Source organism: Heptranchias perlo, chromosome 32 (genome assembly GCF_035084215.1).
Source record: "Heptranchias perlo isolate sHepPer1 chromosome 32, sHepPer1.hap1, whole genome shotgun sequence".
In the NCBI taxonomy this organism is placed as follows: Eukaryota; Metazoa; Chordata; class Chondrichthyes; order Hexanchiformes; family Hexanchidae; genus Heptranchias; species Heptranchias perlo.
In genome coordinates, this window is record NC_090356.1 from 27,266,315 (window position 1) to 27,279,438 (window position 13,124).

General features: G+C 43.2%; 1 protein-coding gene across 1 annotated transcript in view; it reads right to left on the reverse strand.

Moving 5' to 3' along the window:
• The window catches only part of nphp4 (nephronophthisis 4), a 95,941-nt gene extending 85,799 nt beyond the window's left edge, over positions 1-10,142 (reverse strand). The window contains exon 1 of the mRNA XM_067970653.1: positions 10,012-10,142. Coding sequence (XP_067826754.1) covers positions 10,012-10,118 — 107 coding nt within the window. The 5' untranslated portion in view covers positions 10,119-10,142. The remainder of the gene's footprint in view (positions 1-10,011) is intronic.
• Positions 10,143-13,124: the final 2,982 nt, after the last annotated feature.

Consider the following 13,124-nt stretch of genomic DNA (forward strand, 5'->3'; position numbering starts at 1 on the left):
GCACCACGTAGGGGTTCCCGTAAACGTATGGCTACGGTTTTGTGAGTACAAAGGGGATGCACAAGGGTGTAGGATAGAATGTCATGTTTTTCATTTAGTTTTGTTTGTTTTGCCAAGCACATTAAAATTTGTTATCACCTCTACTGCCACGTCTTTGCAAATCTTGTCTGGTTTGTGCAATAACTCCCTTTCCTGAGGATCACAATGAAGACCCACACCTTATGCCACCCATTGTGTCACTGCAGACTGGGTGTAGGTGTATTTGCAGGGCTCTTTTGTGCAGACGACTGAGAGACGCCAGCGATGTCCCCAGTGGCACCCTGGAAGGATCCAGAGGAGAAGTTGTTGAGGGCAGTGGTGACTTTGACAGCGACAGGTAAGAAGGTGGTGCTCGGGCCAGCCGGGAGCAGCTCGGCATCAAGGAAGCTGCAGATGTCCACGACTACATGTCGAGTGACTCTGAGCCGCTGTGTGCACTGCTGCTCAGAGAGGTCCAGGAAGCTGAGCCTCGGTCTGTAGACCCTGTGGCGAGGGTAGTGCCTTCTGCGACGCATTTCTCTCTGCGGTTGCCCTCCCTCCTGCTGTGCAGGTGGATGTGTCACAGCACTGTGTTGTGGAGCTCCACGTGTCAGAGGTGGACAGCGTGGCCTCCGAGGAGGTCATGACTGCAGCAATGGCAGCCCCCATCCGGAAGATGTACGTTTGAGGGGGTCCGCAAGGTAGATAAATGATTCTGCACACCGGAGTTGAGGTTCCAAGTTTGTGAATTTTCTTGTCAGGAGGAGGGAGGTGCAGGCCAAACTTTGTCCAAAGTGGCAGAGTGGCCTCCTGCAATGAGTGAGGGTCTCCCCCACCCCTGACCTGTCAAATGGACCTTTGCAACTCCCACAGGCTGATGGCTGCAACACGTCTGTTTCAACTGGGAGTGTTTCCTCCAGTACGGGAACACGATCAGTTGAGATGAAAATCCCACCCCTCCTAAAATATCCTCCCAATCAGGTCTGCAAATGACCTGAACAATCAAATTAGTTGGTTTAAGTGAGATCCCGCCGGCTTTAATTGCCGCGGGAGTCCCGCATGCGGGGGCTGCGCGCACATCTAAGCGCATCATTGGGGAACCCGGAAGTGGGCGGGTTGGAGCCGGGCTCCTGATCCGCCACAGGAATCCCGAATTTTAGCAGCCCCCCCGCCACGAATGCACCCGCTTGGACATCCGAAAATCGACCCCATGGTCTTTGCTTCAATCACTAGCTCTGGTAGTGCATTCCACAGCCTCACTACCCTCTGTATATAATAGCTTTTCCTGCTGTGTCCTAAATGTCTCACATTTAATCTTATATCCACGTCTCCCTATTTTAGACCCCTCAATCGCTGGAAACAGTCTAATTATATCTACTCTGTCCCATCACTTCATACTGTTAAACACTTCTACTAATTCGCCCATAATTTCCTCTGTTCTAGTGAAAACGGCCTCAGTTTTGTATTTCTTTCTTTGTACTTGTATTTCCTTATTCTATACCGCATCCTAGTGAATCTGCATCGCACCCTCTCATTTGCCTCAATATCATTCCTATCACGTGGAGCCCAAAACTGCACACAGTACTCCAACTTCAGTCTTACTGAGGTTTTATAGAGATTCGCCATTACATGTCGACTTTTAAGAGAATATTTTAAGATATTTAAGTGTATTAAGATGGCGGGATGGGGGCGTGGGGTTTGTGCTGTGTTCCCGACGCATAACCGCCCCTACTATCATAACTTATCTGAAATCAGGCACAGGAAGGCCCCCCACCCCAGAGAAGTGGGGCCTAATTTAAATGGTGAAGTCAGATCCTGTCATTTTAACCCTGAGCGATTAAGGGCCGCGCGGTCTCTGAACCGCCAGCAAAAGCTGGCACCAGGTAGCATCCGGCACATAGGAAGCCCAGGTAAGTGTTTTTAAAAAAACTTTTTGAAGGTTTTTTGTGGCCCAAGAGGAACAGGAGTGCTCCGCCTGGCCCCACAAGCAAGAATACCTTGGGCCTCCCTTGCCCTGGGCTTCCCCCGCTACCCCCACCCCACACCTCTAGCTTCAGCCAGGAGTTAGTGTCGGGGCGTTCAAAGGAGGCCCGGGAGTTAAAATCTCCCGGCCTCACGCTCTGGGGGGCCGGACCGAACACTCTCTGCTTCGGCCCCAGGCATCCTCGATTCCCGCCCTGAGCTAAAATTGGGGCTTTAAATTCTACACCTCTTTCCATAAAACCCAGTATTCCATAAGCTTTTTTATGGCCTTATCCATTTACGGTGCTGCTTTTAAGGTCTTGTGAACTTGAACCCTCAAATCCCTCTTCCACCTCCTGCCTTCCTCCCAGTCAAAGCATAATTATTACTTTTTTTAAAACCAAAAATGTATCACCTCACACTTACTGACATTGAATTTCATCAGCTACTTTTGTGCTCATTGCGCCATGTTATCAATATCACCTTGCAGTTTCCTTGAACAGAACATATAGGTCCAGAATAGTTTGAAAAGATAGAGAACCTTTTCCACCTTGCTACCTATCTTCCCTGCTTCAAAAGCCTTCTCAAAACCTGCCTCTTTGACCACTCCTTTGGTCACCACTTAATTCTTTTCCTACCACTGATATATTAAGTGCCTTGGAACCTTTTACTATATTAAAGGTTGCAAGTTGTTGTTGGTTGTCACATCTTTTTTTGGTGAAAACCTTAACATTTAATATGATTTTTAATCTAAAATTCAGGTAAAGGTTCAACAGCATAATAATTCCAATGAACAGGATGTTCTAAGAGGCCAACAATTCAATCATTTTTCACTCACTTTGTTGATGGAGCCAATAGTACAGAGGTGAAAAAAAATTCATTACCGATAACTGAAGTGTGTTAAATCATTTTCCTTCTTATCTTTTGTTTTATTTTAACTGTCCTGTTCTACTAACAAGAATGGTAGTGAATGTATTTCAGCTCGTGGACAGGTCATGCCAAAGCACGCTGAAGGATTAAAGAACTGGTAAGGTCGCACAAGTATCAATTCTACAGCCTTTTTAAACAAAAAGTTTTGCACAGTCAGCCTTATATAACAACTGAGTCAATGTTTGTTTGGCTACTCCCGAGGATTAAAGGCTGGTGAATAAACAAGCTGTAATATGAAAATAGTAAATATAATATATTGAAATCAAATCAGATATTTCTTCACTGCTGTTTTCATTGTAATCACTTTACATAACATAACTGTATAATACAGACCCTAAAGGCAACTGTAAATGCTCTTGCACTGGCTCTGTGCAAGAAGTGGGCTTTGATAGAGGTTTCAGTTTACATCCTTGGTTAATAGGTTTTCTAGTGTTTGAAATACTCCACACGGGAGACTCTGGTGATTTGTGTGTCTTCTGCAGCAATGGTTTATGATGCAAGTGAGAAAAACCCATTTAAAATTACTGAACCTTTTTATTAACTCTCTGCTTCACTGTGCATCTCCGTTCCATCTGCGTGTGAAAGGAAACCCTGAGCAATACCACAGCAAACATATGCTGCAACTAAATATTAGTTTCAACTTCACAAAAAAGCAATGTGGGGTTAAATAATTTTAGCAATGCATAAGTTCAAGGCAAACAACAGTACTTATACCATATATTTGAGAGATTACAATCTTCCAAATAGAAGGGAAGAACTGACTGTAGCTGATCCAGACTACCGAATATCTGCATCTTGCACTCTTCACTCTCACAGTGTACAGATAGCAAGCAGTAGAAAAGTCTATTAAAAGATTACAACATCAAATAATTACATTGGGCATATTGACCATTCAAGGGTACTAGCTCACTTGGTTGAGTTGTGATTGATTAAGTACCTCAAAGGCATTGCTGACAATTTGTCAGGACTTTGATTTTTGGATAAGACTGTCAGTTCTCTTAATGAAAAGCAAAATACTGCAGATGCTGGAACTCTGAAATAAAAGCAGAAAATGCTGGAAATACTCAGTGAGTCAAGCAGCATCTGCGAAGAAAGAAACAGAGTTAACGTTTCAGGTCCTTGACGAAAGGTCATTGACCTGAAATGTTAACTCTGTTTCTTTCTCCACAGATGCAGCCTGACTTGCTGAGTATTCCCTGCATTTTCTGCTTTTATGTCAGTTCTCTTAACTTGATCCACAAGTTACTCCTGCCCGACAGCAGAAGACTCCTGCTAAGCTACATACTCAACACCAGTATTCCTTGTTGCTAGAGCAGGTGGCTTGGCGTGGTGCAGCATCCCACAACATGTCACACCGATTTCCACAATTACCGCGTGTATCCCTGGTACCACAATTTTGTACTAAAGATCCTGGAGGCAGTGAATATGCCAATTCCTCAGTGATCAGAAAGAAACATCTGCATTTATATAGAATCTTAACACATCTCACACGGCATCCCAAAGTGGATGAAATTACATACAAGGAATTACTGTGAGGTGCAGTTGCTATGTTGGTGAACATATAAAAGACTAGAGGAATTCCTACCAGGAAAGGAAATATGGGGCTATTAGTTCCAGAATCATGATAAGGAAACTCATGGGAGATTTGAAGAGGAAGCGAATTGGATCTATAGTCTTCCCCTGTCCAAAACATTGCTATATATTACTATGTAACATGACAGCCATTTTGCATATAGCAAGGCCCCACAAACAGCAATGATGTGAATGGCTCAGTTAATCATTTTTTGATGGTGCAAGTTGAGGGATAAATATCGCCCATCATGAGAACCCTCTACTCTTCTTCAAACTCTGTCGTGGAATTTTTAACATCCACTGGAACAGGCAGATGAGGCCTCGATTTAACATCTCATCTGAAGGACAGCACTCCCTTAGGACTGCACTGAAGTGTCAGTCTACATTGCATGCTCAAGTTCTGGAGAGTGGAGTAGCTGAATCCAAAACTAGGGTCCTGAATCTAAATAAAGGAAATTACGAAAGTATGAGGTGCGAGTTGGCTATGATAGATTGGGGAACTTTACTAAAAGGGATGACGGTGGATAGGCAATGGCTAATATTTAAAGAACGTGTGCAGGAATTACAACAATTATTCATTCCTGTCTGGCGCAAAAATAGAACAGGAAAGGTGGCTCAACCGTGGCTTACAAAAGAAATTAGTGATAGTTTTAGATCCAAAGAGGAGACATATAAAATTGCCAGAAAAAGCAGCAAGCCTGAGGATTGGGAGCAGTTCAGAATTCAGCAAAGGAGGACAAAGAGATTGATTAAGAGGGGAAAAATAGAGTATGAGAGTAAACGAGCAGGGAACATAAAAACTGACTGTAAAAGCTTCTATAAATACGTCAAGAGAAAAAGATTAGTGAAGACAAATGTAGGTCCCTTACAGTCAGAAATGGGGGAAATTATTACGGGGAACAAAGAAATGGCAGAACAATTAAACACATACTTTGGTTCTGTCTTCACAAAGGAGGACACAAATAACCTGCCAGAAATGTTAGGGAACCAAGGGTCTAGTGAGAGGGAGAAACTGAAGGAAACCTGTATTAGTAAAAAAATAGTGCTAGGGAAATTAATGGGGCTAAAGGCTGACAAATCCCCAGGGCCTGATAATCTACATCCCAGAGTACGAAAGGAAGTGGCCCTGGAAATAGTGGATGCATTGGTGATCATCTTCCAAAATTCTATAGACTCTGGAACAGTTCCTACAGATTGGAGGGTGGCAAATGTAACCCCACTATTTAAAAAAGGAGCGAGAGAAAAAACAGGGAATTACAGACCAGTTAGCCTAACATCAGTAGTGGGGAAAATGATAGAGTCTATTATAAAAGATGTGATAACAGAACACTTGGAAGGCATTAACGGGATTGGACAAAGTCAGCATGGGTTTATGAAAGGGAAATCATGCTTAACAAATCTACTGGAGTTTTTTGAGGATGTAACTAGTAGAATAGATAGGGGAGAACCAGTGGATGTGGTGTATTTGGATTTTGAGAAGGCTTTTGATAAGGTCCCACACAAGAGGTTAGTGTGCAAAATTAAAGCACATGGGATTGGGGGTATATACTGGCATGGATTGAAAATTGGTTGACAGACAGGAAACAGAGAGTAGGAATAAACAGATCTTTTTCCGGGTGGCAGGCAGTGACTAGCAGGGATCAGTGCTTGGGCCCCAGCTATTCACAATATATATCAATGATTTGGATGAGGGAACTAAATGTAACATTTCCAAGTTTGCAGATGACACAAAGCTGGGGTAGAATGTGAGCTGTGAGGAGGATGCAAAGAGGCTCCAATATGATTTAGACAAGTTAGGTGAGTGGGCAAGAACATGGCAGATGCAGTATAACGTGGATAAATGTGAGGTTATCCACTTTGGGTGTAAAAACAGAAAGGCAGATTATTATCTGAATGGTGATAGGTTGGGAAAAGGGGAGGTGCAACGAGAACTGGGTGTCCTTGTACACCAGTTGCTGAAAGCGAGCATTCAGGTGCAGCAAGCAGTTAGGAAGGCGAATGGTATGTTGGCCTTCATTGCAAGAGGATTTGAGTACAGGAGCAGCAATGTCTTAATGCAGTTATACAGGGCCTTGGTGAGACCACATCCAGAGTATTGTGTACAGTTTTGGTCTCCTTATCTGAGGAAGGATGTCCTTGCCATGGAGACAGTGCAACAAAGGTTTACCAGACTGATTTCTGGGATGGCAGGACTGATGTATGAGGAGAGATGGGGTCGACTAGGCCTATATTCACTAGAGTTTAGAAGAACGAGAGGTGATCTCATCGAAACATGTAAAATTCTAACAGGGCTAGACAGACTAGATGCAGGGAGGATGTTCCCAATGGCTGGGGAGTCCAGAACCAGGGGTCACAGTCTCAGGATACGGGGTATGCCACTTAGAATCGAGATGAGGAGAAATTTCTTCACTCAGAGGGTGGTGAACCTGTGGAATTCTCTACCACAGAAGGCAGTGGAGGCCAAGTCATTAGATGTATTCATGAAGGAGATAGATATATTTCTTAATGCTAAAGGGATCAAGGGATATGGGGAAAAGCAGGAACAGGGTACTGAGTTAAGATGATCAGCCGTGATAATTTTGAATGGTGGAGAAGGCCCGAAGGGCCGAATGGCCTACTCTTGCTCCTATTTTCTATGTTTCTATGGAGTGGGGCTTGAACCCACAACCTTCTGACTCAGAGGCGAGAGTGCTACCAACTAAGAGTGTGCAAACTAAAAATCACTCAGTTATATCCCAGATTGAAAAACTGTATTGGACCTCCTGACCAAAATATGTTTTTTGCATTTGTCCCAAAGTTACCATGTCAGGTGTGTAAGAATCCACTGTTATCATTATACGACTAGAGTTATTAATGAACATATGGACCAAATTACAATTCTACAGGCCTCCATAATTATTATTTTAATCACACTCAGCATGCTATTCCCCACCTGTCTTCCTACCTCATTACTCCTCCCTCTAGCAGACACAGATACTCCTTTCCTCTTAATACCTCAAGCAGTCTTTCCACTGGACATAAAACACTTCTCTCCCTGATAGAATAACCAGGCTTCTCCTTCCACAAAATCACCGATGCTTTTGTTCCCACAGCACCCAGCTTCCCAAAGTAATAGATTTTAGTTACTTTTAGTACGCAAAGCACAGAATTGTTCTTGATTCAGAATCCTATGAAATACTATACATAAGAACATTTGAGATTATAAGACGTCATTCATGTTGTGTCTTGCTCCTATCAAATAACAATTGATTAACCCAACACCAATCTTCAATTGCCCCTTTTCAACTAGCCAGTCCCACATCGGGTACTCTTCCTTCTCAAGTATGGTTCACTGAACCTTACAATAACATAATATGGAAGAGGGCCTTAACACAACAATCACCTTGTATAAAATACTTCTCACGGAAAGAAAGATCTAAACACAGTGGCACCTCCTCCCAATAGCACCGCTGCCCAGAGTCAGGCCCCAGGGTCACCCACAAGCCAAGCCACAGCATGTGGCTCATTCGCTTTCAGGCTATACCCTATGCCCTGCACCTTGCATAATCTACACTATGAGTATGCAACAATATATTTCTAAGCAAAGAACAAATGCAATAAAATAGGAAATGGATATTTTTAGACTGCTTTTAATATTTTACCATTTAAAAATGAACAATAGAATAATGGGTTTTGCCAGTAATGAGTGAAATCACATTACGGATCTACAACTTCGTGGACTAAACAATCAGTCCTACTTCACCACTGAATAAATGAGGATCCTACTGCTCCCTTGTGTATGTAGAACTTACAGAAAATTCTCTATTACAGCTTCTTCACGAATAATGAATACAGTACTCAGCAATCATGGACCATCCATCAGATTCTATGTTATGTCCCAGGCTAATTAAGGCATGAAGTGACATTTCAGTGCCCTAATTAGATGAGATTCCCTAACTCGAGCATACAACCTGCTGGGTCATTTATTGTGACCATTATTAAACTATGTACCTTTTCAAATTCAAAGGAAATTTTAAAGATTGCTAGTTTTATAGTTGTGCTTTTTTTTAAAGTTGTTAATGGTCTTTGAATAGATGACCCAGAAATTAATTCTCAGTTTTGCATTTCACCATTTTAGAAAAAGTAACTCACTGAAACAATGTACTCTAAAATATTCCATTAAACAACTGGTACAAAATTTTACATCTTGACCTCCAGCTATTCCACCTTTGACAGGTTTCAATATGGTCTGATGTACCTAAAACATAATTCCACCTTTTCTGTATATGCAGTGGCAAGCATTGAGACGCACCACACTGTAATTATATTGCAAGGAACTTGCTAATAGACGCTGACATTGCATTGTTCTGATGCAGAGCAGTTATGGGTCTCAGACAGACTGTAAACCTAAGAAACCCTGAGAAATTGGGCTTCAAATAAAATATGTAAGCACAGGAACTGATGATTTCCCCTATGAGTTATTTGTACAGTAGCAGAACTTTTGGGTGGGAGGAGATTGACTTGCAGTAAACTTTACAAACTGCAAAGCAAGAAAGTACAGAGAAAAACATTTAAAGATATTGATTGGCTTAGTTATGTGACACCATTGTGACAACTAAGGAAACATAGATGAAAATATAACATTTTTAAAAGTAATGGAAGATCCATCGTACTCTGCAAGAGTGTTGTTAATGTCTTCTGGACTCAGTCTCTGATTCTTGCTCAAGAGAGCTAGATGGACACTAATTTAAACCCCAGGGCATGCTTTTTTCCCTTTACAAATAAAGGGAATTATTATACAGATACACCTATCTGTGCATTAAATCTGACGAGAATGGTCTAAGTCAACTCACCATTTTAGCAAACAATGTAAATATAAAATTCTGAGCAGCTGGAAAAGGTGATGCAGATTTTCCACAGACATTAGCATAAAACGGAAGCCATTAACATATCTAGTCCATCAGCAGTGGTGCTGCTCTTCATTCCATTTGTTTGATTCTTTTTTATAATTGAGAATCAAGTTTTCTTTTGAATAAATAACTGTTAAATAAGTGGAGTAGAGTTCAGACTAGGTGATCTGGCCTGAATGGTCTTTTTTCCTCTCCTACATCCTTAATCTGAAAGTTTTATTTTTTAATGGCATAACAAATGTAAGAATATAAGGAAGTCTGGACTGGGAAGAGGCCATTTGGCCCACCAAGCCCACTCCATGTATGATAATTCCATTGTGGATTTCTCTCCACACCTCTTGTTGATCCCCCATCTCTCCTGAAAAGAAACAAGCAGTATTATTAATACCTCTATACCCCTCAATCCCCTTCTGGATAGGTATCGGCCTGGCTCCCTTTTAAAGGTATCAATTGCCCCTGAATCAACTGCCTTAGCTAGGAGTCTGTTCCACAAAATGTACTAGACCATCACTGCTGAAGAACTCTATGACAGCCCAGCCAAAATGTAGCGAAATATTTCAAAATTTCAGCTTGCAATGTTGTTTCTGGAGGTATACTCTCCAAACATCCAGGTCAGTTTCAATATGAACTCGATTCTTACCCTCCAATCTCTGTTCCCAGAGCGATGATCGGCGCATGCACTGGTGTGAAAGGCAGTTCTTGCAACTGTTCAACCATGTGAGACTCTGGAGCGGCACTGAAGTTCATATTAGCAATGCTGCCTCTATGCTGAGCTTCCTAGAAACACACAGGAAATAGGTCTTGTTGAAAACAGTTTTCAATATTCAAAAAATGTAGGATATATAATGGCTCAGATTTTCCGAGAGATTTGGACCATTATATTGGCTCAGCTACATCATCGGGACTCTTGAATGGCGCAAAAGAAAGAGGCAATTATGGAGTAAGTGACTTACGCCAACCCTTACGACGCTCCATATTTTCCTGCGAGTTCTCCGACTCCCCACCATTGTCCCACTGATAGCAGCTGGAAGGTCATTTTCAAAGCCCCGCCCCCACTGAAAACAATGGCGATTACGATTTGACTAAACTCTCGCCATTTTACACGCCGCTGCCACTTAAACTTAAAACTAATGGCGCTGGTGTCCTGGCAGCAGCGTGTTTTATAGCTAACACATCGTTTTTCAAAAACATAATTCGCTCGAACGATTAAACATGGGTTGGTCTGAGGCTAGAGAACAGGCTTGCCCCACCCGTGGAATCTCCGTGTACAAATTCATGATGTGCCCTAAATGAAGCGGGCCAACCAATTCCACCCAGAAGAGATCGGCCTGCTGGGAGTAGTGCTTTGGACGAGCGCCATACTCCGGACTTGCATTAAAAGACCAGTTTTAAACTTAAAATTGCCACCCTGTTGAGGTATTCATGGAATCGGCAGTAGAAAATGGCCTTCCTCGCTGCGGCGTAGTCCAATTACAAATGCAGGAAAATATGGAGGAACTTATCGACGCTGAGATCAGCGTGCCAGACGGCTAAATTTACAGTCTAAGTCGCTGATCTCGCTGTTGCAGGAAAATCTGGGCCAATATTTCACAGCATCTTTTCCCTCCTTCCCCCCATTCCATAACAACCTACCATTGTTGGGCTCTATTCACACAGGAATTTGCCCTGCTGACATCAGTTATGGACAGTCAGGGAGCAGTTCCATGGGGAATCTACCAGTCTGGTACTGTAACAGACCTGGTTGCCAATCTGGCCTGGAGGTTCTTGAGCTGGGAAAAGTTAGAACCCACTTCAAATTGCTGTGTACCCAATCAATACCAACTTTTCCAAAATCAGGCACCTTAGATCAACTATCAATCTGGTCTCAAATACAAACCCAGAGGATTCTCCACAGAGCAGCTTCAAGACACACTTGTAACAGTTCATCGCTGGAGTGCGCTCCCTGGCACAAGGGAATGCTGTAAAAGTGAGTCAAATGAAAGGAAATCAAATCTAAATTACGCTACCTTCTATAAGCTTGGAGTTCATTATTTATTTTTTGAGGCTCTATACCTGAGAGAGTACTTTACACTGAAAGCCCTCCCTCCATACTATCTTTCTCCTTCAAATTTTTACTTAACAGGTCTGTATATTCTTCAGCAAAATGTCATCACATAAATATTTCCATGGTATCCATGAATTTTCCTGATGGGCACTTACAAAAATAATTTAGGTGGATGGATCATCTGGAAAAATACAGACCCACATTTAGGTTTGCCAACTCTGGTTGGAGGCATTCCTGGAGATCTGATTATGTGACTTCTACAAATGTTATTGCATTACCTTCTAAAGGTTGGGTCCACTGTAGTTAAGTATTTTTGCTTGTGGTTTTGCACCAGCAGATGTTGTGCGACAAGTTCCAAGAATCAGGAGGCCGTGAGCAGGGGAAGAGGGGAAACCGAGGGTGGGAAGAGGGGAAACCGAGGGTGGGAAGAGGGGAAACCGAGGGCGGGGGAGCGATTTGCAGAGGGAAAACCAGAGGTGGGAGGAACTTTGATTCAACTAGTAACTAATGGTAACTCACTGAAATTGCACTGATAACTAATAGTGATACTGTTAACATTTAGATTCCCCTCATAACCAACAGTAATACAATAACTCAATGGTAGTCTATATGTAACTGGTAGTAATAAATGTAATGCTCTGATATGCTACCTGTAACTTGTAGTAATCCTGTAACCCACTGATATTCACCCTGAAACCATAGCCAGAATCCCCTGCACTGCACAAGGTGTGGTCAGGCTCCTTAGTCGTGCCATTTTTAACTGGTCCGATCCCTCTCCCAGTCTCCTTGGACTCCAGTTCCATGTGAAGGTGACAACTCTGAACTGGGAGCCTCATTCACAGCTGATCTGTATTTGGACTTCACACGTCAAATCCGGCCGGTACAGACCAACCTGAACCAAACCGAGAGATCACACAAAGGGCAGTGGGCTCAGCATTGGGGCACTTCGTCTTAAACTGAGCTCAGCACCAAACCACTCTCTGAGTTCGGACTCAATAAAAGGAAGTTTTCATAGAATTAGAGAAATTACAGCACAGGAGGAGACCACTCGCCCCCCCCCCCCCCCCCCCGGTGTCTATGCCAGCACTCTCTACTGTAACCCCATTCCCTCCAGATCCTTTCATATTCCTACTTCTCAAATATATATCCTATTCCCTTTTAAATGAAGTTGTAGACTCTACCTCAATAGCCACATGTAGTGAAGGATCCCACGGTCTAATAGCTCTCAGTTCAGTACCAGCGGGGACTCGATGGGCCGAATGGCCTCCTTCTGTGCTGTAACCTTTCTATGATTCTATGAGTTCAAGAACCTTCCTCCTCTCTTCCCCTTGGTTCATCCAGTGAGTATCCTTGGTTTCCATTCCCTGTTCCACATGCCCCCACCGATGGAAACAATCTTTCACTATTTACCCACAGTAAAGTCCCCAGGTTTCATTTACCCCTTTACTGGCTGCTCTTCTCTCAGTGCCACTCTCACTCACCACGTTGCTGCTGCTGCTCCCAGTTCTGCAGGAAATGCTGGTCCCCACGCCCACCACCACCCCATTCTCTCCCCACCCCACTCCCCTTTTCTCCCCACTCCCCAGTCCCCTTTTCTCTCACCCATTCCCCTTCTCTCCCCTGAGCTTCCATCCAATGATTCTCCCATCCCATCTCCCTCTCACCCCCCAATCCCCTGAGCCCCCATTCCCCCGTCTCCATCTCCACAC